Below are 22,697 nucleotides of genomic sequence, written 5' to 3'. Positions count from 1 at the left end.
AAACAAAACCTAAGCCCTATCACAACTCTATTACCATGTAAATCCTAAAACATCGGAGAAGATATTGGAAGATCGGAGCAATTGTCGCAGAAGCAAGTCTCGTGCCATTGTATGTTATTGGTAATTTTGTATACACTGTACTTTAAGTAGCAATCAGAGTAGTATCAAAGATTACACATTTGGTAGTTTACTTAGTACAGTACATGTGCATCCCCCATCCGTGCCATCTCAGCTAGAAGCTACCACGTGTTTATGTTTGTCTCTGTTGTGGATGTGCATTCACATAGTGCGTGACTTTGCCATATCATTGACGTGGTGCAGCACTGCAAATGAAGGGCACGAAGCATGCTCCATAACATCCAGCCTACTTTCAGGGAATCACCCAATTGCAGCTAACGCCCGTGTTGACGTCATGAGACATGTGACCCGCCCATCCTAGACTTCACACGCCATTGCGTGTGCATGTCATTCGTGTATCAGTAATCTATGCTATTCCCACGCACGCGCGCCGAAATTTTACCAGTTTACTAACAAAAGCGGCTGTGAGAAGACGTGTTGAACAGACTGAGCGGACTACGTGGAATAGGCAACGAGAAAAGCCATTAGATTATATCCCAAGTCTTCATTCATTTGCTTGCTTCTTCTAGCTCCAAACAGTGAAAGTGTAAGTTTGATTGCCGTTAATTTCTAATCTTATTCAAGCCGGCTCTCCGGAACTTATTCCTTTTTTTTTTTTAAGTAAACGTGTACCGGTACCGCTTTTTCCGCACTCAGTTGCCCTGTACATTTCAACCGACCACCCTGACAATACGTATCAAGCGCACTTAAATGCGTTTTTTCGACAAGCTGTTTTTTTCTAGCCGTCATTTTTTCCCCAATAATATTTGAATATATTTTGAAGGGTTCCTTCGATATTGCTTTTGAAGGACTGTTTGATGAATTTGAATTGATTTTCATTAGGAAACCTTTCATCCTAATTGAAATGAATAAACGTTAGATGAGTCGGTTTGTTTTTGCACATTTATTTCTCGTTTCTGCTTCAACTCGTACGGTCGTAGCGGGCGACAAAATAATTATGTCAAGAAATGTGTAAACGTGTGTGCACGATCTACACGCGGTGCGGCGGAGTTTGAGAGAGCGGCATAATGACAATTTTGCGGTCAAAATCGTCAAATTTATTACGGAAGGATAATGTTACATCTAACAATGAGTCAGCAAAGGTAGGCCTAGTTATTATATGTAGTTACACGATAAATCTTATTCGATTTTGCTAAATTTCGGTAATTTAGAGGGAATACTTATTTATTTTCGCCTCATTTTACTCTGTAGCGTAGCCCAGTGAAGAATCGAACAACGTTGCGCGTAGTTAATCTCAGTCCGGGAAACCCGCTCATGAGGACCGCCCCCGCGTACGAGGATGGTCCCTCCTCATGAGGACCTCCCCCCGCCTCATGAGGCCCCCCGGGGAACGCCTCATGAGGCCCCCCATTCACTTCTTATTCATCTCACATCTGACGTACAAATTGTCGCAACTTTGCACGGTGATTTTTTGTTACACACACATGTCCACTATCCATGATGAAAAGAAGAAAAAATCCTGTCTGTTTTTTTTTTTTCAAAATCGAGTTTTAATCAACCGATGCAGAGCGCCCATCAAAACACGGGCGCCAGCGCGTTCGCACAATGCAAGACTGCCGCACCTAGCGGCCTGATCCGACTAAATATTTTCGATGCTTTTTTCTGCGGCTCTCACCTCTCCGCGCACGAATCAGCCTCGTGAAGCTGAAGTCTGACATCTTTTTACACAAATTCGTAACGAGAAAAATTAAATCAGTACTAACCTGATCTTGTCCATATATTCCAAATTACTATTCCACACTGATAGAGTAGGTGGGTAGATGACATACTCCAGTTTGTTAGCAAAATAATCACTTTGTAGGTATGACGAGTTCACTTTCTTCGTCAATTCCGCCCACGATTCCGCCGCCCGCTTACCGTTTGGGCACTTTCTCTGGAATCATCCCGCGACGCGACGTACGTCGCATCACATCACGCATCCAGCACATACCAGTCTGGTATGTGCTGGATGCGTGATGTGATGCGACGTACGTCGCGTCGCGGGATGATTCCAGAAAAAGCGCCCAAACGGCGGAATCGTGGGCGGAATTGACGAAGAAAGTGAACTCGTCATACCTACAAAGTGATTCTCATGAGCGGTCCTCATGAGCGGGTTTCCCGGACTGATCTAGTCCCATGCATACATGCGTACATTTTCTTTCTGTACGCGCAATGCCATTATAGAGCGCGGTCAGTTGATATGGACCCGGTCGGTGTGTTGAACACCTACCATACTCCCATTAAAATGCTACACTGCCATGCCACTCACATTCTCCCAAAACATGTCGCTTCTTTGTTCTTAACGATAATAAAGAGCCGAACTATTATGAATTTAATGTGAGTTAGATCTAACATTGGTAACAAATAACGTTAACGTTAGTCTTTTACAGTTAACATGGTTAAATACAGATAAACTTAATTTACTGTTTTTAGATAGTCAGTGGATGGCACTAATTTACGGCAAGCAAATTGTGCAAGGTTCGACCTCCCATTCCAAAATTCGACCACATGCAAAGCATACCGATACCGGTAGACCTAGGGGCACAGGGCTACAATCTGTAGGCGCTAATGCCAGCGGTCGTTAGATTTTACGTGTTTTAACGTTAAATAGACATGCTCTTAACTGTTAGTCTATATAGGGTCTAGACTCCAGAGTCAGGGAGTTGACCGACAAGTCTTGTCTAATTCTGCGAAAAACTTCTCATTTAATATTAATGACATTTGCTGACGATCGCTTCTAGACCGACACCATACAGACACCATAGCCCCATAGGCAATTGTGCACTTTACGGCCCTTATAAAAACATTATCGGTACCTCATTCACCGTATGCAAATGTGATATCCCATGAACCACCATGCACTGAGCAGCTGGCGAGCTTCTCTTGTCAAGTCAGGGAGGTACCTCCCTGATCTACTGTAACGTCGTGATCGTACAATGTAACTAGAATCGCCCTTTCGCTGAACACAAGTGTCGCGCCGTGCTGGCGCACGGGGAAGCACGGCGTGTGGTTGGACTACGTAAGATCTGACGTTAGTGGGTGGTCGAATTTTGGATGGCGTTGTGGTCGAATTATGGGCGGCTTGCCTTTACTTTGCTTGGCCTTGGGAGTTGCCAGAACTTGTTTTTATGCCTCCGCCACAAAGTGGTGCCGGAGGAATTATGTTTTCGGGTTGTCCATCCGTCCGTACGTCCGTCCGCATTCGTTTACACGATAACTTGAGTAGTATTGACTGGAATTTTACCAAATTTGGTCCAAGTATAAAGTATGATAGGGCAATTACTTGATTAGATATTGGGTGAAATTTGCCTTAGGTCGAAGGTCAAGGTCAAATCATGAAATTGTTTCCGTTTCTGCGATAACTCAAGACTGGATAGAGAAGCAAATTTCACCAAACTTTGTCTGAGGATGATGTATGATGGGGCAATTACTTGATTAGTTCTTGAGTGAAATTGGCCAGAGGTCAAATGTCAAGGTCAAATCATGAAATTGATATGTTTACGTGATAAGTCAAAACTGTATCAATCAAATTTCACCAAACTTTGTCCGAGGATGATGTATGATGGGACAATTACTTGATTAGTTTTTGAGAGAAATTGGAAAGAGGTCAAAGATCAAGGTCAAATCCTTAAATTTATCTGTTTACGTGATAACTCCAAACTGGATGAAGCAGCTTTCACCAAACTTGGTCCAAGCATAATATATGATGGGGCAATTAGTTGAGTAGATTTTAGTGACATTGGCAAGAGGTCAAGGTCTCAAGGTCAAATGTCAAAAATGTTGCTATTCCCCCATATCCATGCAATACCCGAAGGTATTTTTTTGAAACTAAGTGTAGACATGTACTACTGCATAAAGAGTCTTCAGAGAGAGTTTCATGTCATAAGGTCAAAGGTTAAACGATCAAAGGTTGGGTGAAAATGTTACAATTTCACTTTTCTCGCAAATGGTTTAATGTACAGTGTATCTTCGGGTGCTGTTCGTTATTCCGAAGGTTCGCTATTCCGAAGGTTTGTAATTCCGAAGGGTCGTTAATCCGAAACACGCAAATTCCCTATACCTAGAGGTTCGTTAATCCGAAAGTGAAAAAGGGCTCGTTAATCCGAAAATATGTGGCGTTATTCCGAAGATAGGTTAATCCGAAAATGAAATTCGGAACAATGAACCTTCGGAATAACGAATCTTAGGAATAAAGAGCCTTCGGAATAACGAACCTTCGGAATAACGAGCTGTAACCGTATCTCATGGAACTTGGTGCATACGCATGTACTGACTGGCAGGGATTGTCTAGGGAATGTAGGGGTCATGGGTCAATAGTCAGGGGTCAAAGGTCAAGGTCAACTCCTCAAAATTTTACTATTTTCCTCATATACTAGTATGTGCAATGCTTGCATTATTATTTTTAAAACTTGACATATACATGTACATGTATTGCCTAATGGAGATTCTCTGGGAAATTTCCAGCCAGAAGGTCAAAGGTTAAGGGTCAATGGCCAGGTTTAAATGCAAAAAAAAAAAAAAAAAAAAAAAATCTGTTTTACACTGTAATTACACTCTTTCTTCATACCTTGAAAATTACTCAATGCATAAACTTATATAAGGGGTCGGTCAGAAGTCAAGTAAGAATCTGCAATTCCCCAATACATGTATTAGGTGTTTCAAAAAACATTTCCCACTTTTGATCATTAATAGTTCAAAAACTATTCATTCAATAAAACTGTCATTGATATGAGTAATAGCTGGATAGTGTACAATTTGGTTGGAGGTAATTTGGACGTGAAACCATAAATCAGTTTCATTAAATCTGAGATTGATTTTGAACTAAGGTTTCAGATTTTGGTCAAATTTTAACCCTCTGTACAAAAATTGAACTTCGCACAGGAACCAATGATGTGTATGTGAGTGTGTGCTGACAATGGCCCTGAACAATGGACATGCCTGAACCACCTGTTGACTAGGCGTCAGTCTCACGCTCCCAGGCACATGAATGCTTTATCAATAATTCATGCGGATTGCCCTGGGCACTGCTAGTCTGAATTCATGCATGGTAAAGTGCTTGCAAATACCACATTTCATTCCAGCTGGCACTCTTTTCAAATTTTGCTTCACATATCACTAAATTTGGGATATGAATAAGAATAAATGATCTTCAGTTCCTCATTTCAATACAACTGTCTACTAATTAAATAGTCTGACAAAATTTTCGCTTTTTCGATAAAAAGAGATCATTTTTGGTAAAGAGTTCAGCAGGGCAATTCCGCAGTTAGGTGGACATGACATGGATAAAAGAAATGTGCCTCTTTATCTTACTCTTTAATTTAGGTATCAACTAATGCCATGGATGTTCACCAATCACTAAGGTCTTTCAAATTCAGTAGATTTTATTTTTCGTTTTTATTGATTTTGCGAGATCTAAAACCATCATTTAAAATGTACATGTGGGACTGGGGATGCTGAAATTAACTTAAATGCAAATTACAGTGGGTTGCTTTGAAATTTTTTCCTCAAATTTTTGCTAAAAGGTAAAAGATGAATACATTTAAGTACTCCCGAAGTCATGTGACATTTTGTCAATTACAAAAGGGTGAAATGACCTGCGGAATTACTCCGGACAAATGTAACGTTACTAACCGTAACGTTACTAACCATGCATTTGGGGGTCTAGCTAATAAATTATCGGTCGAACTGCTAAAAATATTTGCGTGAACATTTGTCATGATGCAATAATTGAAATTAATGCAACACTTTGTTTGAAGTAACTTGAAATTTTGCACACTTTTTGTTACAAGACATTGATTTTTTTGTCATGTCCTTTTTTCGTAACGTTACTAACCAGCCCTTTTAGTTGCCATAGCAATTCTAATATTTATTGGATTGTACTCATTCTTTTCTATATCATAGACCTGGGAAGGATGAACATGTTATAACATGATTTTGACTTGAAATGAATAAATGGTGATTTAGTAGTAAATATAAATATCTAAATTTCTTTAAATGTAACGTTACTAACCGCGGAATTGCCCAGCAGCATTTATCATTGGGGCAATTTGTTTCACAGTAGATTTATCTAAGGCTCCATATACACAAGTGTGGATACTCTAATTGATTTTCTTTGCTTCCTGTCACCACGTTTATGATAGAACAGAAGGTATTCATTGTAATTTCGCGACTCAACGACAGTATCGACAGGCGTTTGACTTTACACAGATACCGCCAGAGGCTGAATAAAGACAAGTTGTGATAGTGGAATTTCTCATGAATAAATAATGAAGCATTCAAACCCTGGCCATTGCTCAGGACCATTGTCAGGGTGTTAACCACACACTCCCATACACACCCATTGACCCCTGTGCAAAGTGAAATTTTGTACAGAGGGTTGAAAATAGAGCAAAGTCTGGAACCTAACTGTGAAATTAACTTTGATTTCATGAAATTGATTTATGTTTTCATATTTAAACCACCTTCAACCAAATTGTACACTATTCAGCTATCACTCATATCAATGACAGTGTTATCTGGTATATATTTTTTGAATTATTAAGAATCAAAAGTGGGAAATGTTTTTTGAAACACCTAGTACCTGCACTCTTAGACAATTGTAGCAAACCAAGTTCAAGGAAAGTGAACATTCAAGATATTTCTGACAAACCTGTCATTTCAATATTTTGCCAGTTATGTGAAACTGTCATCACGCATTGTGAAGACATTGTACCATACACCTATTGGGAGAATCATGCATTATGGCGGAGGCATCAGTCGCCGTAGCGACATTTCTAGTTTTTATTTTTATTTTTTTACAGACTCTACCTTGGATCTAGCGTTAGATCTATAAAATCCGTTAGAACCCCTGGAACGTTTGAAGAGTAAAAGGCCCAATTTTCGGCCGGCCTCCAAAATCCGGACACTTATCACTTATCAGAAGCCAGCAAATTCTACTGTCAAAACACACGCATATCACATTGTTTCACATACTGGCACACTCGTTCACCACAGGAAAGTGCCCGAGTCATCTCCAAAAATGCATCTATAGACTAAAATCCCAAATTTTGCCATCAAAAATGCAGAATCGCCGCAACTTTTCAAAGTGCATGTGAGTTAGGTCCCGTGTAAAGAATTAGGGTTGCCGAAAAAGCACTAAAAATTGAAAGATTACGCCATTCTGTCGCGAGATTTTTCACTTATCGCAAGCTGAGAGTGTGAGGGTATCCTCAAAAACACAAATTTAAGAAAAACAAAATCTCTGTACTTGCCGATGCAGTGAATAAATGTATGGGGGCTGAATGCAAGTGCAGAGTCTCCAAAATTCGGACACGAACGGGCGCCGCAACGTCCTCGATCGCCAACAAGGTATGGCGCGCACTCATTTTTCAGCAACCTCGTATATTTAAGCGTCTGGTGATATGATCCACTCTCTGAGACTACATAACACTTCACAGTGCAGGCAACAAGTGCTGCAGTTGATCTGAATGTAGTGATCTCATAGCGATCACAAGCAAGTTCTTTTATGGTATCTTTGAAACAGATCTGCTTTCTGCCTTTCCCTCCAGCTTGTACGGAGACGTTCAGAAGTGATTGAGCTATGTTTGGGGTTGTGTTTTGTGGTTCAAATTTTGGACAGTGTGTGGTCAGATTATAGTGTTATGGCAGCTAGCTATCTCAAATTACACAACCAAATTGCACCAAAATCACGAGAAATAATTTACTTAGTAGGTTTATATCTACTTCACTAAACCCAAGTAAATTTGTTAAACCAAGTTTTTAGTCATCAGGAAGTGTTGATACTTTCAATTATCCTGCTTGTGGGATTTGTTATGTTATTTATTATACTATGTTTTGTCTTGCAGCATTTCAGCTAATCCTACAATATTCATCATCATTTGCAGGTAGCAAAGTGACTCAACATGGCGGATTACTCGGCAGCCACAAACAAAACTGTCATTGACAGGTATCGTGACCTAGACACAAAGGGCAAATGTCAGGTCATGTACATCTGGATTGATGGGACTGGAGAGAATGTCAGAGCAAAGACAAAGACTATGGATTTTGTGCCAGAGAAACCAGATGGTAAATGTCCACATGTATGGTGTGTGCTTGCTCATATAATCGATTCTTAGCAGTGTCATACAGTAAGCACAGTGTAAAATTGGAAGTAAGCCTCTGACTAGATCAGAATTGTTCTTTGGTGCAGGTGATGGTTTCATCTAATTGAAATCTGATACAGTGGACTCCTGTTACAACGAAGTCCTCGGGACCGGCAGTTTTCTTTCGTTATATCGGAATTTTGTTATAACCGAACAAATAAACAATAGAAATACATAGAGTGGATGACATCACAGCCCAAATTTTTACTTCGTTAAAACTGGAATTTCGTTATAACCGTGTTCGTTATAACGGGAGTGCACTGTATTGTGTTTTAGATGTGGTAGGTTAGCTGATTGATGCTAAACTTGAATTTGTACATTCTACTAGTTCTAGATAGCTATGAGTGGTTCATCTTTTTCAAAGAATGAAAGACTGATTTAGTCCAGTTCAAGGTTTTTGAGATCATACATTGTCTTCAACAGAACAGCGTACAACATTGTGTGTTTCAGCAGAAGAAACTTCAATTTTTGCTTATTTCAAATATTTGAATTGTTACTTGTTAGTTAGTTATGGAGAAAACTCAAAGCAAATCGAAGCATTTATTTCCATGCCAGTAGTGTCTGTTGGTAGGCTGTGTTGAGAATTCAAAATTTAATGCAAACCTCATAATATCAACTTTTTTTTTTTTTTTTTGATTTTTGTTTCCACATTAAGATTGTCCAGTGTGGAACTTCGATGGATCAAGTACTGGTCAGGCCGAGGGATCCAATAGTGACATGTTTCTCAAGCCATGCCGTCTGTTTGCAGACCCGTTTAGGAAAGGAGACAACAAACTCCTCATGTGTGAGGTGTACAAATATGATTGGAGGGCTGCAGGTAAACACATACCTTTTCTTTTGTAAAGATACCTTATACTGTACATTATAATGTTGAAGTAGGCATATACTATATTGATGAGATTGACTGTAATGATTTGTTCCATTTAAAGCAAAATATTAATTGAAAAGTTAGTGTTTGAAGAGCAAGATTAGTAATATTATTGCTCTGCCTGAAATTGTATCAAGATTTTTGCTTGTTTTTATCAAGTGCTTCTGTGACTTAATTTTCCCGAGTCACACACACACGCACACAAAAATTGAATAACTTACATTTTGCTCCCTGTCTTTGTGGGGAGTGCTGAAAAATCCTGGTTAATGTCAACAAAGTATTCTCATGCATCATGAAAAAATGAAACAAAAAGAAAAATGTCACCAGTTTTACCTAAGTTATTTTCTCCTATGATCATTGCATACATAGAAACCAACTTCAGGAAAAGTTGTGCAGAAGTCATGAAGCGTGCTGAAGCCACAAGGCCATGGTTTGGAATTGAACAGGAGTATACCCTCCTTGGATCAGATGGACACCCCTTCGGCTGGCCGAAAGGAGGATATCCTGGTCCCCAGGGTAAGACCAACAAGCCTTTATTTATTATGTTTATGTATTAACCAGGCCTGGGGCATGCACATGTTCTTGAGTGCCACATTGGTCACTGGGCAAGTCCAAGATAAGGTCCCCTCAGAAGGCAAAATTTCATCTTTGATCAATATTGACATATTTGGTATCATTTTGAAGCTTATGAGTTGAAGTTTTGATTTCCATGGAGGAAAAAATGATATATAAATTTATGCAAATTTCAAGGGCTTCATTTGCATAAATGTAAAACACAGCGTTACGTATGGACATTTATAAAAAGTCATATTTATTCAAAGGAAAGCAAATGATGTTTGATTAATAATGTGGACGTAAGAAGTTCATCAAATAGTTTAACTTGGTATGAAAATTTAGGGATTATGCAAATGATTATGCAAATTAGCTCGTGTCGTATCATGAGATGTCCCATACGTAACAAAATGAGGTCATTTTTTAGGTTTTTTCTGAAATTGCTAAGGTTATTTGAATGCCCTTTTGGAAAGTTCTAATTTATTGTTTAGAGATATTAAATACCATAGAAAAAAGAAAAAAACGGTAAAAGAAAAAGTTTTTATTAGGCATTGAAATAATGTTACGTATGGGACAAATGCGTTACGTATGGGACATCCTCATATATTGCATGTGAATGCATGTAGCTAGCTGGGAAGGTCTCTCAGTACACAAATGGTCAATCATCCTGAAGAAAGCATCCCAACTTTGTAGCTACTTTTTGAGTTATAGACACTTGAAACAATACATGTACTTGACTGAACAATTTTCAGAAAGGGGGGAGGGGAAGATGGCAAAATACACAATGAAAATCAGCATTAAAGGGATGGTATAGTTTTTGTAGAAATGGGGATTCAGTTTCCAACATTTTATGAGATGACTGGAAACCAATAATATGAATTACTAAAGAGCATACAATTCTAAGACTAGAGGAATTCAAAGTTAATTTGATGGATATCCAATTTGGAACGGTTGTGATATCAAAAAAAAAAAAATAATAAAGTAAAATGATTTTTTTTTTATTATTGCAAGTGATACACAAATTGTCCTTATTCAGTTTTCAATAGTAGCCACAACAAAATTCATGGGTATACATACTGAGGTGTGACTCAAATCAATGACCTGACTGCCAGACAGACATCATACATCTACTTGATTACTGGAATTCACGCAGCAGGTATTGCTTATCTATAACAAAATTAGCATTTCTTGTGTCAAGTTGTTTCTTATTGAAACTAAATGGCAAACTGCCCTTCATCAATGGAAGTGAACACTTTAAACTATTCAATTTTTTAGTAGTAACTATCCTGATATACACTGTACATACTCAGGTTGGTCATTAAAAAATATAGAATATGATTGAATATGATTATGATGGTAGATATTGTTCCCTTGACAATCTGGATCAGTATTTGAGTAATTTCAACTGATTCCACAATGATTATGCAAAAATTTGTTTATGGGTATTTTGCAAAATTATTTTGCAAAATACCCATAAACATGGTTCTCCACACGCTAAACGCATGGGGGACAAAGGGCATGCATACTCAGGTTGGTCATAAAAATATGATTGAATATGACTATGATGATGAATATTTGGGGAATATTGTTTCCTTGACAATCTGGATCAGTATTTGAGTAGTTTCAACTGATTTTACTTCAATAATTATGCAAAATACCCATAAACATGGTTCTCCACACACTAAATGAATGGGGGACAAACTGTCCCATACGTACGTAAGTGTCCCATACGTAACACGTCATGTCTGTCTTTAATTATACCCCCGCCAAACGAAGTTTGAAGGGGGTATATAGGAATCAGCGGACGGTCGGGCGGTCGGGCGGTCGGTCGGGCGGTCGGTCGGGCGGTCGGTCGGGCGGTCGGTCCGTTGCAAATCTTGCGTCGCGAACTACTTCCTCAGTTTTCAACCGATTCCCATAAAACTTGGCACAGATGTGTGCCTTGGGTTGTAGATGTGCAAGACGTATTTTTTGACAGTACCCAAAAGTACGTTGCCATGGTAACGGCATATTATGGGCAAAAATGGGTACAAATCTTGCGTCGCGAACTCCTCCCACAGTTTTTGATCAATTTTTATGAAATTAGGTACAGATGTTCATCTGAATATGTTAATGGGCAAGACACATATTTCCGCAGTGGCAAAAAGTGCGTTGCCATGGTAACGGCATGTTATTGGTAAAATATAGGGCAAAATGCTTCATGGCAAAACTGCTTCATCAGTGTTCTTCCAATTCTCATGGAATTCATATTGAATGTTTGTCTTAGGATATAGGTCAGCATGACACATTTCTTGACAGTGACAAAAAGTATGTTGCCATGGTAACAGCTCACATATTATGAGCCAAAATGATGGAAAATTTTGTGTTGCAAACTACTTCCTCAGTTTTTGCCCAATTTCCATGAAACTTGGGACAGATGTGTGCCTTTGGTTGTAGATGTGCAAGACGTATTTTTTGACAGTACCCGAAAGTACGTTGCCATGGTAACGGCATATTAATGGCAGAAGATCAAGGAAAGATCTTGCGGATTTAACTACTTCCTCAGTTTTTTGACCAAAGCTTATGAAATGTGGCACACACCTTGATCTTGGTGGGAAGATGTGGAAGACATATTTTTCGGACGTGTCGGAAGCTGTGTTGCCATGGTAACGGCATATTAATGGCAGAAGATCTAGGAAAGATCTTGTGGATTGAACTACTTCCTCAGTTTTTGACAAAAGCTTATGAAATGTGACACACACAATAGTCTTGGTGGGAAGATGTGCAAGACATATTTTTCGGACGTGTCGGAAGCTGCGTTGCCATGGTAACGGCATTTAAATGGCAAAAGATCAAGGAAAGATCATTCCTTGGGTAAGACTGTCGTCATGGGGCGGGGGTATTAATCACCTTAAGTGATATTTCTAGTTAGAACCTGTAATTAGAGCTTTTTGCCTAATGACATGAAACTTACCTGTGATAATCTTGAGTGTTGTGACTTTCATCACAGTGAGTTACAAGTTGTGGAATGAAATACTTTTAGAGAGTTTTGAGGTTGAAAAAAATGTTCAAAAAAACAAAAATTTTCTGGTCCCGTACGTAACGGCACATATTTTCTCTTCTAGAATATAATTGTCAAGGTCGTTTTTCTCAATTTTTTATGTGATTATACTTCTGGATATCAATCACCATGATAAAGTTCAATATGATCAAAGGCCATCAACACTATTTTTCAGGTCATAAAAGTCTCTGAATGTCCCATACGTAACGTGTGTATTATCTTGGACTTGCCCCACTAAGATTTTTATTCAACTGTAATATTGCTGGTTTTGACAGGGTTCATGACTTGGGTTGCTGCTAAATTCCCATAGATAGCCAAGGAGGTTTAAAGGGAACGTAAACCCAAAGAGCAATGTGGATTGAGTGAAAGCAGCAACATTAGTAGAAGACATCAGTGAAAGTTTGAAGAAAATCGGACAATCGATGCAAAAGTTATGAATTTTTAAAGTTTTGGTGTTGGAACTGCTGGACGAGGAGACTACTAGAGGTTATGACGTATGAGTGGACAACAATATAAGGAAAATGTAAAGAAAATTCCACCAAAAATCATTTTTCATGAAGATTACAAATTCCATCAACTTGATACTGACATATGTTAAGGGAAGCAATTATTCCCCCTGCTTTCTGAATGCAGTTAGTCAAGTGCACTTTCATTATGCTAGAAAAGTGGATTTTTGTTGAATTTTCTTTATATTGTCTTTGTGTTGTTGTCCACTCCTATGTCATAACCTCTAGTAGTCTCCTCATCCAGCGGTTCCAACACCAAAACTTTAAAAATTCATAATTTTTGCATCGATTGTCCAATTATCCTCAAACTTTCACTGATGTGTTCTACTAATGTTGCTGCTTTCACTCAATCCACATTGCTCTTTAGGTTTGCGTTCCCTTTAAGAGATGGAGTTCCAACTAGCTGTAATTATTCAAACAGCTGCCTTTTTTCTATTGATGCACAAAAGAATTCCACAGGTGCACTTGTGCCTTTGATGGTCAGGGTTCCATGCCGTCGTCTTTTTGAGCAATCTGAAGATTCATTTTTAAACTCTAACATTATATCGTCTATATTCTGCTTGTTTATTTGTCAAATAGAATGAATGTTCTCTTAATGAGTAAGCAAATGAAAGAAAAGTAAATCTTGTCCAAGATTATGTGCAAAAATGTAAACCTGAGCTGTATGTCGTGAAAATATTTGACACTGTACTCTCACTACAAAGCCGATTTTATCTTTCCGATCGCTTCCGACAAATGACACTGATATGGTATAATTTTCTAGTATATAGTTCTTTATTTGTTTATATGTTAGATTAGTGTAAAGTCATGGAAACGAGTAATTTTGATTTTTATTTCATCAATTTTTGTACCCGACTCGCAAATATAAAAACCTGGCAAATTATTAGGCGGAGTGTACAGTATTCAACAAGGATGATAACATATTGTAGGGAGGCTCACATAGTCCAATAATCTAGCAGTGTAATTCAATTACTGTACCACTTAACAAATTCACCAGTGCAGAATGTATTCATGTCTTTTGTTCTGCCTCCTTTAGCATCAAATCATGCCTTCTTGTGAAGCTGCTATGTCATCATCCTCTTCATTGTGATTTTCTATGAATTTGGAAAACATTCCTATTCAGTATTGCAGTTGCTATAAACTCTGAAACTCTGTACCCAGTTTAACCAATTTATAATATTTCAATCATCCAGAAGTCTCCTTTAACAGCGACCATCACAGACCATTCCAATGTCTGGGACCCCCCCCCCCCCCCAAAAAAAAAAAAAATAAATAAATAAATAAAAATGAAAAATAAAATAAAATAAAATAAATTAATAAATAAAAAGTTACTTTGTCCCGAAGTTTTGGCAGGTGGAAGAAGAAACCCAACACAAGATAAAACTTGATGAAAGTATTACAAAATCTTTGATTTTGACCAGTTTTGCCAATTTGTTTCCAAATGTGATTACTTTGGCTCATCTGTTTCCAACTTTTAACTCCTTTTGCCTTGGCGGGGGTAAAAGTTCGATGTACTTTTTAGCTTCATTCATAGATACCTAATAAGGCATTTGGTAATACTTTCCTTAATTAGTTTGTAGGAAAAAAAATTGATTTTGATGCTCTGTATGTGACACAATTTTGTTTATTTTCGTTTTTCTTTCATGGGCTATAGGACCATACTACTGTGGTGTGGGAGCCAACAAAGTCTACGGAAGAGACATTGTGGAGGCTCATTACCGTTCCTGCCTTTATGCTGGAATCAAGATTGCAGGAACCAATGCAGAGGTCATGCCTGCCCAGTGGGAATACCAGGTACGTGCAGAAATTTGAACATGCACTGTGTTGATTGCAACATGCAACAAAATGTCCTTGAAAATTATAACAAGAATCTCGTTATAACAGATCTTGTTGTAACCACTTCAATCTGCCGTAGGTTTACATGCAAAGGAAAATGGGACCGATGCAATCACCTCATTAAAAGCAGTTCCTTGTTATAACAGGCTTCACTGTTCATAGTATATTTCAGCTCTCTAGACTCGAAATGTTGATGTTACTCTTGGTTAAAGATAATAAAAAGTTTTGGTACCTCAAAAGTGTCCTTGAATTTCCTTGTCTTAGTTTGTGTTTCAGGTTAAAGTACCTTTCATATAACTAACACTGTGAGACTTACTCGCCCCAAAGTGCTCTCATGTCTTAGTAATCATACAATTAACTGCGACCAGCAGCCCCATACGCATAGCGACCAGCAGTCCCATACGCATAGCGTAATCGGGCTTCGCATTGTAGCATTCAGGATCATGACAGATTTAGTATCGCAGGGTAAATGTCAACTTAAAATCCCATAAATTCTTCAATTTGAAGACTTACCAATTAAGTTGAAGTATTGAAAACAGGCTTCGGGCAACGTTTGGTTCTGCCTATAGTCCCTTTCTGTTCGAATTGATGACTGAATGTGACTCGGTCGACAGGACCTTAGGAGAGCTACATACAGTACACTGAATACTACAGCCAGTGCGTGCGAACACATCACATGCAGCCCGCACACAAATTTCAAATCCATGAACGGATAAGATGTTTGTGTGCGCATGGGCTGGCCATGGTATCCAGTGTATGTAGCTCTCCCAAGGTCCTCTCGACCGAGTCACATTCAGTCATCAATTCGAACAGAAAGGGACTATTGGCAGAACCGAACGTTGTTCGAAGCCTGTTTTCAATACTTCGACTTAATTGGTAAGTCTTCAAATCGAAGAAATTTTTGGATTTTAAGTTGACATTTACCCGTGATACTAATTCTGTCATGATCCTGAATGCTACAATGCGAAGTCCCATTACGCTATGCGTATGGGGCTGCTGGTCGCAGTTAGCTATGCGTACAATGGGCTGCACGCTGCTGGTCGCAGTCAGTGGTTTCGTACAATATTTATCGACGCTGTACAGCGTTGGCTCTGGTACGAAACCATTATTGCATGATTACTAAGACATGAGAGCACTTCAGGGCGAGTAATTCTCACAGACAACGTACTTTAACCTGAAACACAAACCAAGACAAGGAAATTCAGGGAAGCTTTTGAGGTACCAAAACTTTTTATTATCTTTAAAATAAGACCTGTATCCACCTGATGTGTGTCATGGCAACATTTGTTAGCTTTAACCTCATTTTCTTCAGTAACAATATTGAAAACTTATTAATGCAATGCTGTAGCCCATACCTATGGTCAATACAGCCCAAGTTTTAATGAAAAATTAAAATTTATTGTAGAATTGTTGAATCTCGATGGGTTTTTTTAGGAGGCTACTGGAAGAAAGGATGAAAATGAACAAATGTACTCTTTGGTGTCTTGACAAGGAAATAAATACTAGAGCCTCCCTGACCTTGGAAGTATTGCTTGTAGACCGAGATTTGTGTACAGTGCACTCCTGTTATAATGAACACAGTTATAACAAAGTGAAAATTCAGGCCGCAACATTATCAGCTCTATATATTTTTATTGATTATTTGTTTGATATAACAAAATTTCGATATAGCGAAAGAAAGCTGCTGGTCCTGAGGACTTAGTTATATAACGGGAGTCCACTGTATAACACATCTCGGTTATCATTTGGTACAATACTAGAGGACTCTTTCAATTCAGCAGCATTACTTTGATGCCGCTGCCATATCACAATTTATGTGCACAATACTGGCCACAATGCACAGATTTTATTCAAAATAGGTATGGCAATGTGTCTTTGAAAAATCAAGCCTCCTGTATCTTCTGGCGATAGTACCCTTGCTTATTCTGTCAGCACTCTACTAGCCACATTTCTCTACAGATCTTTTGTAGACCTTCATTTTTTGGTGATTATCTTGTGTGAGCCACATAGATGGTGTATGGTGAGGGCTATCATTAATATTTTTTTCTGGTGTATAATGGTCATATCTAGACCAAAGTTATTGGTATTAGTTCTCCTTATACAAGAGTCAAAGTTCATACTTTGCTGAAGTGTATCTACTCTTTCTAATCTACTCTACATAGCTGCGAAAGGGCACAATTGTGTTTATAATCTTTTGTTTTCTTTAATAGGTGGGACCATGTGAGGGCATCGAGATGGGAGACCACTTGTGGGTGTCCCGCTTCATTCTACATCGTGTCTGTGAGGACTTTGGTGTCATCGCTACCTTAGACCCCAAGCCAATGGAGGGTGACTGGAATGGAGCTGGTGCACATTGTAACTTCAGCACTTTGGCCATGCGGGAGGATGGAGGAATCAAGTACGCAATTTTTTTTTTTACCCTTGTAAAAGCAACAGAGATAAGTCAAAGCTGCACACTGGCACTGGTCCGACAGTCCCTGACCAGTAAAAATCGCTGTCGGACCAGTAACTTTTTCAGGAATGGACCAGTAAAACATGGAGAAACTGGCCACCTTCTGGCCTGACAGACCGGTCAGACCATTAAAAAAAAGAACCAAAAAAATGGGTTAGTGTGCAGCCCTGGATAAATACAACAGTATTGGCTTACCTATAAACGTAATCAGGCTGGACATTTTTGGTTATGCTAAAATTGGAGGGGGGGGGGGGGGGGTGGATTCCATGTCTTTGGCCCGAATTCACCAGGTGGTACAATATTAACCATGGTTTAAAACTTTTACAAAGACTAGTTTTTTTATGGGGCACCAAGCATCGCATGGCCTATGTTACGACCAAAATCACTCTGAGAATGATCGCACAAAAGAAACAATCAACTGATGTTCAGGCGGTTTATTAACAGTGATATTGTGGGTACAGACTGGTAATTGGCGTCATATCAGTACAACAATGATCAATAGAAACAATGACAAATCGGTAATGGAATCACTTACATGCATCCAAACTATCACAAAGTCGCTACAGTTCCCTGGTAGTGTCCAGATACGATGTTCGATGCACAAATGAATGATCCGCGATGCACCGATGAATGATTCCTGCGACGTAAATCCAGAGGCACAGGTTACAATAGTCCGCGTTATAGATCCGGGGTAAAATCCACAAAATATGTCCACGGCGAAACGTGCAGAGTCCAAACGTTGTGACGACCACATCCAGTTGATGCATTGAATGATGATTCACTTAATAATGTTCAGCTAAGAATCCAGCCCATCACAGCTTTGCCGTAGCCATGTCCACTGACAGAAAAATATGGAGTCTATCTCCAATGTAGGCAAATTCATTCTCTGCAGGCAAAATGTCTCCCAAGCCTTATCTCCACAAACATAACAGGTCAGCAGGTAACACAGGACTGACTATAACAAGTCGCTTCAGAGCCAGAAGTGACGTAACTCTCAGAGCAGAGGTGTTGGGTACTCTGCCTACTGCAGAATTTCTCTAGCTTATATACTATCTATTCACCCCTTCTAGCACATTCTGTAACTCTCTCCAACCTGGGACCACACATTCTAGCTAGTCCAAGTTCCAGGAATCCTGGATGACTCACTGCCTAACTATGTACAAAACATCATTACCAAGAATAACTACCAATCACATTGGGCTACAGGGACAGTGCCTCACTCAGCCAAACATGTAAGCACTTCCCAGAACTTTCTGGAACGGGTGAAATCATTCTAGATTGAGTGAGCTATATTGTATTTCCTGTTACATGCATATACTGTATAGCTACATTGTATACCACCTAGAAAATTCTCCACTTATCTGGTCAGCCTGTATGTACTATATCTATACCACATAGAATGTTCTCCATTAATTTGGTCAACCTGTGTACATACACATTAAAACAACCATGCATACAGTACATCATACATGTACATAACTACTAGTGTGTACATTTGTGACACCTATTTCGTTACGAAATCAGTCATTTCGTCAATGTAATGTTACGAAATGTTAACATTACATTGACGAAATGACTGATTTCGTAACGAAATAGGCCATGCGACTCTTGGCACCCCATAAAAAACTTTGTGCCCAAAAGTATACAGTACTTAGTCAAAAATTTTCTGAAGTTTTGAGAGGGATTGAAGTTCCATGTAACATGAATATGAAGTCTCTTGGGGATGAAAAAGTAAAAAGAAATCATAACTTTCATACTGCTTTTATCATAGTGTAATCGATACTGCTTACCCCCACAGTCACATGCGAGCTGCCATTGAAAAGCTGAGCAAGAGGCATGATGAGCATATCCGTGCCTATGACCCCAAGAATGGCCTGGACAATGCTCGCAGACTGACAGGGAAGCACGAAACATCCAGCATTGATGACTTCTCTTCCGGAGTAGCCAACCGGGGTGCCAGCATCAGGATTCCACGTCAGTGTGGCATCGATGGCAAGGGCTACATGGAGGACCGAAGGCCGTCCTCAAACTGTGATCCATACCGCGTTACTGAAGCACTGATGAGGACAACAGTACTGGATGACTGGGAATCTTAAGGAGCTGTTTGTTCTGAATTAGCAAATTGTCAGACAGTGAACTGAAATCTTGGTGTTGTAAAGCCCAACATATTCCATGTGTGTATGCTTACTATGTCTTTTTTCTGTCAAACCAAAATTTGTCCTTCATACTGGGCTCATTTTTGAGCCCTCGGTTACACATCTGAAGTGCTCAAAAGAGGTTTATCACTAATTCTAAATATCTGCAATTCCTGTAATGTGCCTCCAGAATGACTGCTGGCAAAAAAAAGGAAGAAGAGCAACAATGAATGACTCCCATGAAAGTGGACTTGACTAGTGTTGTAATGATACCATCTGCTATGCAGGTTTTGCAGATTTTGTTTATTTTGTTTATTTTGATTAATTTTTCTTTTTTTTTTCTTTTTCTTTTGTTTTGTTTTGTTTTGTTTTCCTTTTCCAAGTGAGTAATCATGTCACAGCATTACTGGGCAAAAGAATCTTTGGTCAAGCAAGCAGTACCTTCTTCAGCCCTTGGATACTTGTATTGCTTGTATGTAATCGGTTTTATTAGCAACTGTACAGTAGCACTGTTCTTTCAGTGAGTAGTGCTGGACATCGGTTCCAACCCCCCCCCCCCCTTATTATTGCCTTTTTCGTGCATTTCCAAATTTAAAATCTTACATGGTATGTACATAGTGAAAGAAGATCATCGCCATGTATTTTATAAATCTTTTTGATGGTCTTGGAAATGTCTTTTAAGCTATGAATTTGTGTATGTGTACATTCTGAATTAATGGCAGGCTGTAAAGGGTTGTTTGTTTCTGTGCAGAAAGGTTCTTGTATTTCCATTGTATTTTATGTTTTTTACCAATAGTCAAGAGGTCAATAATAGAAACAAAGTACTTAATGGTTTTGTAAATTAAGGCATGAAACGAGAACGTGAAGTGAGTACTCATGGCTGTATTTAAATTCATCGGTGTGAAAAAGCAATTGGCTGCTCATTTGCTATTCATTGATATTACCTAAAGAAATGGCATTATCCACCAGAACCTTGTTCAAAGACATTGATTTAGTGGAAGAGAAATGTTAGAATGCCCCTAAGCCAACTTACAAAATGTTCCAAGAAAGTGTAATACAATGTGTTACAAGACGAGGACCTTAGTAAAAGGAATGCATAATATTGTCATAACTACCTGTTGATCAGATGTGTATGTTCATATTTCGTGTGCAGGCCAATCTCTTCATGTGGGTTATAACGAGAATAGAACTTAATCTTGTTCATGACAAGTTAGTGGCGTTGTACAGAATAATCGCTAACCAAGGGAGAATTGGAAGACGTAGCATTGTATTTCCTTTGAACATGCTCTGGATAGATGTACCCTGATGTTGTGATCTTTCTATGAAATTGTCTTGTGGGTTATAACGAGAATAGAACTTCACCTTGCCCATGACAAGTTTGTAGTGTTGTACAGAATAACTAGTAACCAAGGGATACTTGTAAGGTGTAGCATTATTCTTCATTTGAACATGGTCTGGATAGATGTACTGTGAGCCTTGTGATCTTTCAATGAAATTTTGATGACCACCATTGTGGTTTGGACAGGATTATTTGTTATGAAGTCTCTGTGAAAACTGCTGTAGTCTTGCACAAATGTTAATCCTTCATGTCATTTTTATTAAAAAAAACATATTTGTAACCCTGATGATGTGTCTTTAATCCCTCTAGTGTCTTGAAACTAAGTTATGTGAGGGAAATGACCATTACCTCTATATTTGACCAAAATAAAAGTAACATGTTTATGCCTATGTCTTTACAAGGAACATCATGTACAATGCTGTACTTGTGTTTTGGGCATGCTTTTTGTCTCTAATCACCTGATCACATTTTCTCTTTTGAATTGTGTGTGTGTGTGGGGGGGGGGGGGGGGGGTACATTGTTTGTACATGTTTGAGTGGCCGTGTACATATATAAGAATGGAATGCTGAAAAGCCAACCACGTTCTATGGAGGATTACACATAACATGATTGTACAGTGCTTTGTGTGAGGCACATTTTGTGGCCTGTCGGCAACTGATTAAACATTTGTACATAGATATATACATGTACATACATGCACATACATGCACAAGTCAACCACTTGTACCTCAATGTCAGATTGGCCAAATATCACTGACTTTACAGATGTACAATTTTACATTTGTAATGCTAAGACCAAAAAAAACCCCACTTTTTTCCACTTATGTGCACATACAGTATGTCTTGTGAAAACATGCACAAATTTAAGGAATTCCTGTTTTAATGAACACGATTCTAAAGATATTCTTGTTAAAATAAAGTAAATACTTTAGTCCAAAAATTATCATATACACGTCTACATACATGTCTACATCTTATAAGTGTACACTGTACTGCTTGGTTTTAACAAAACATCAAGTTCAGTCATCTCGATGGGAAATCTGTGGTCCCATCTGTCATCAAATTGGGGTTTTTCCCTTCACCTTAATTCCAAGCAAAAAGTCCAACATCACTTGGCTATTCTCAGACAGATACTATGTGTTACAACAAAAAAAAATCCACTTCTGATTCTTCATACAATGTGGTTCAAAAACTATACATGTATATCAGATAGCACTAACATTAGACATGAGCAGTAGCTGAATAGTGCACAATTTTGTTGGAGGTAATTTGAAAATGAAAGTGTTAATGAGTTTCATTAAATTTAACATTTTCAAGTTGGGCTTCAGATTTTGCTCTTTTTTTAATCCTTTGTACAGTACAAGACTTTCCACTTTACATAGGGGTCAATTACTGTATGGGAGTGTGTGCTTAACACCCAAACAATGGTCCTGAACAAAGGTCAGGGTTTGAATGATCCACCTTATTACATATTCATTAGAAATTTCACCATCACAACTGTCTTCTACTCATGCTAAAATGTAGTGTACGTATGCAAGCAAATGAAAACATGTGCTTACATGATTTCATGTGCATGCATTTTACCCTTTACCATGAATTCAGGCTAGCAATGCCCAAGGCAATCATGAATTATGAATAAAGCATTCATGTGCCTTGGAGCAAGAGTCCAGAAGCCTAGCCAGCAGAGCTCTGAAAAGGTGGTATTCATGGT

At 38.7% G+C, this 22,697-nt stretch overlaps 1 protein-coding gene across 1 annotated transcript; it reads left to right on the top strand.

Moving 5' to 3' along the window:
* The first annotated feature begins 528 nt into the window (after window positions 1-528).
* On the top strand, window positions 529-20,212 carry LOC139742819 (glutamine synthetase-like). The gene is made up of 7 exons (XM_071653334.1): window positions 529-664; window positions 8,001-8,181; window positions 8,914-9,075; window positions 9,496-9,642; window positions 14,879-15,018; window positions 17,271-17,458; window positions 19,311-20,212. The coding sequence occupies exons 2-7, from the start codon at window positions 8,019-8,021 to the stop codon at window positions 19,606-19,608; spliced, it is 1,098 nt and encodes a 365-aa protein (XP_071509435.1). The 5' UTR covers window positions 529-664; window positions 8,001-8,018; the 3' UTR covers window positions 19,609-20,212.
* The last annotated feature ends 2,485 nt before the right edge of the window (window positions 20,213-22,697 follow it).

Source organism: Diadema antillarum, unplaced genomic scaffold (genome assembly GCF_040938485.1).
Source record: "Diadema antillarum isolate AM-2024a unplaced genomic scaffold, OU_Dant_1.0 seq00001022_RagTag, whole genome shotgun sequence".
Lineage (NCBI taxonomy): Eukaryota > Metazoa > Echinodermata > Echinoidea > Diadematoida > Diadematidae > Diadema > Diadema antillarum.
Note: the sequence above shows the minus strand (reverse complement) of the source record. Positions and strands in the feature narration are given on the sequence as shown.

Coding starts and splice junctions, on each gene's coding strand:
- LOC139742819 (XM_071653334.1), top strand. CDS start 8,019: ATGGCGGATTACTCGGCAGCCACAAACAAAACTGTCATTGACAGGTAT. Junction 8,182..8,913: donor TGTGCCAGAGAAACCAGATG/GTAAATGTCCAC, acceptor TTCCACATTAAG/ATTGTCCAGTGTGGAACTTC. Junction 17,459..19,310: donor CGGGAGGATGGAGGAATCAA/GTACGCAATTTT, acceptor TTACCCCCACAG/TCACATGCGAGCTGCCATTG.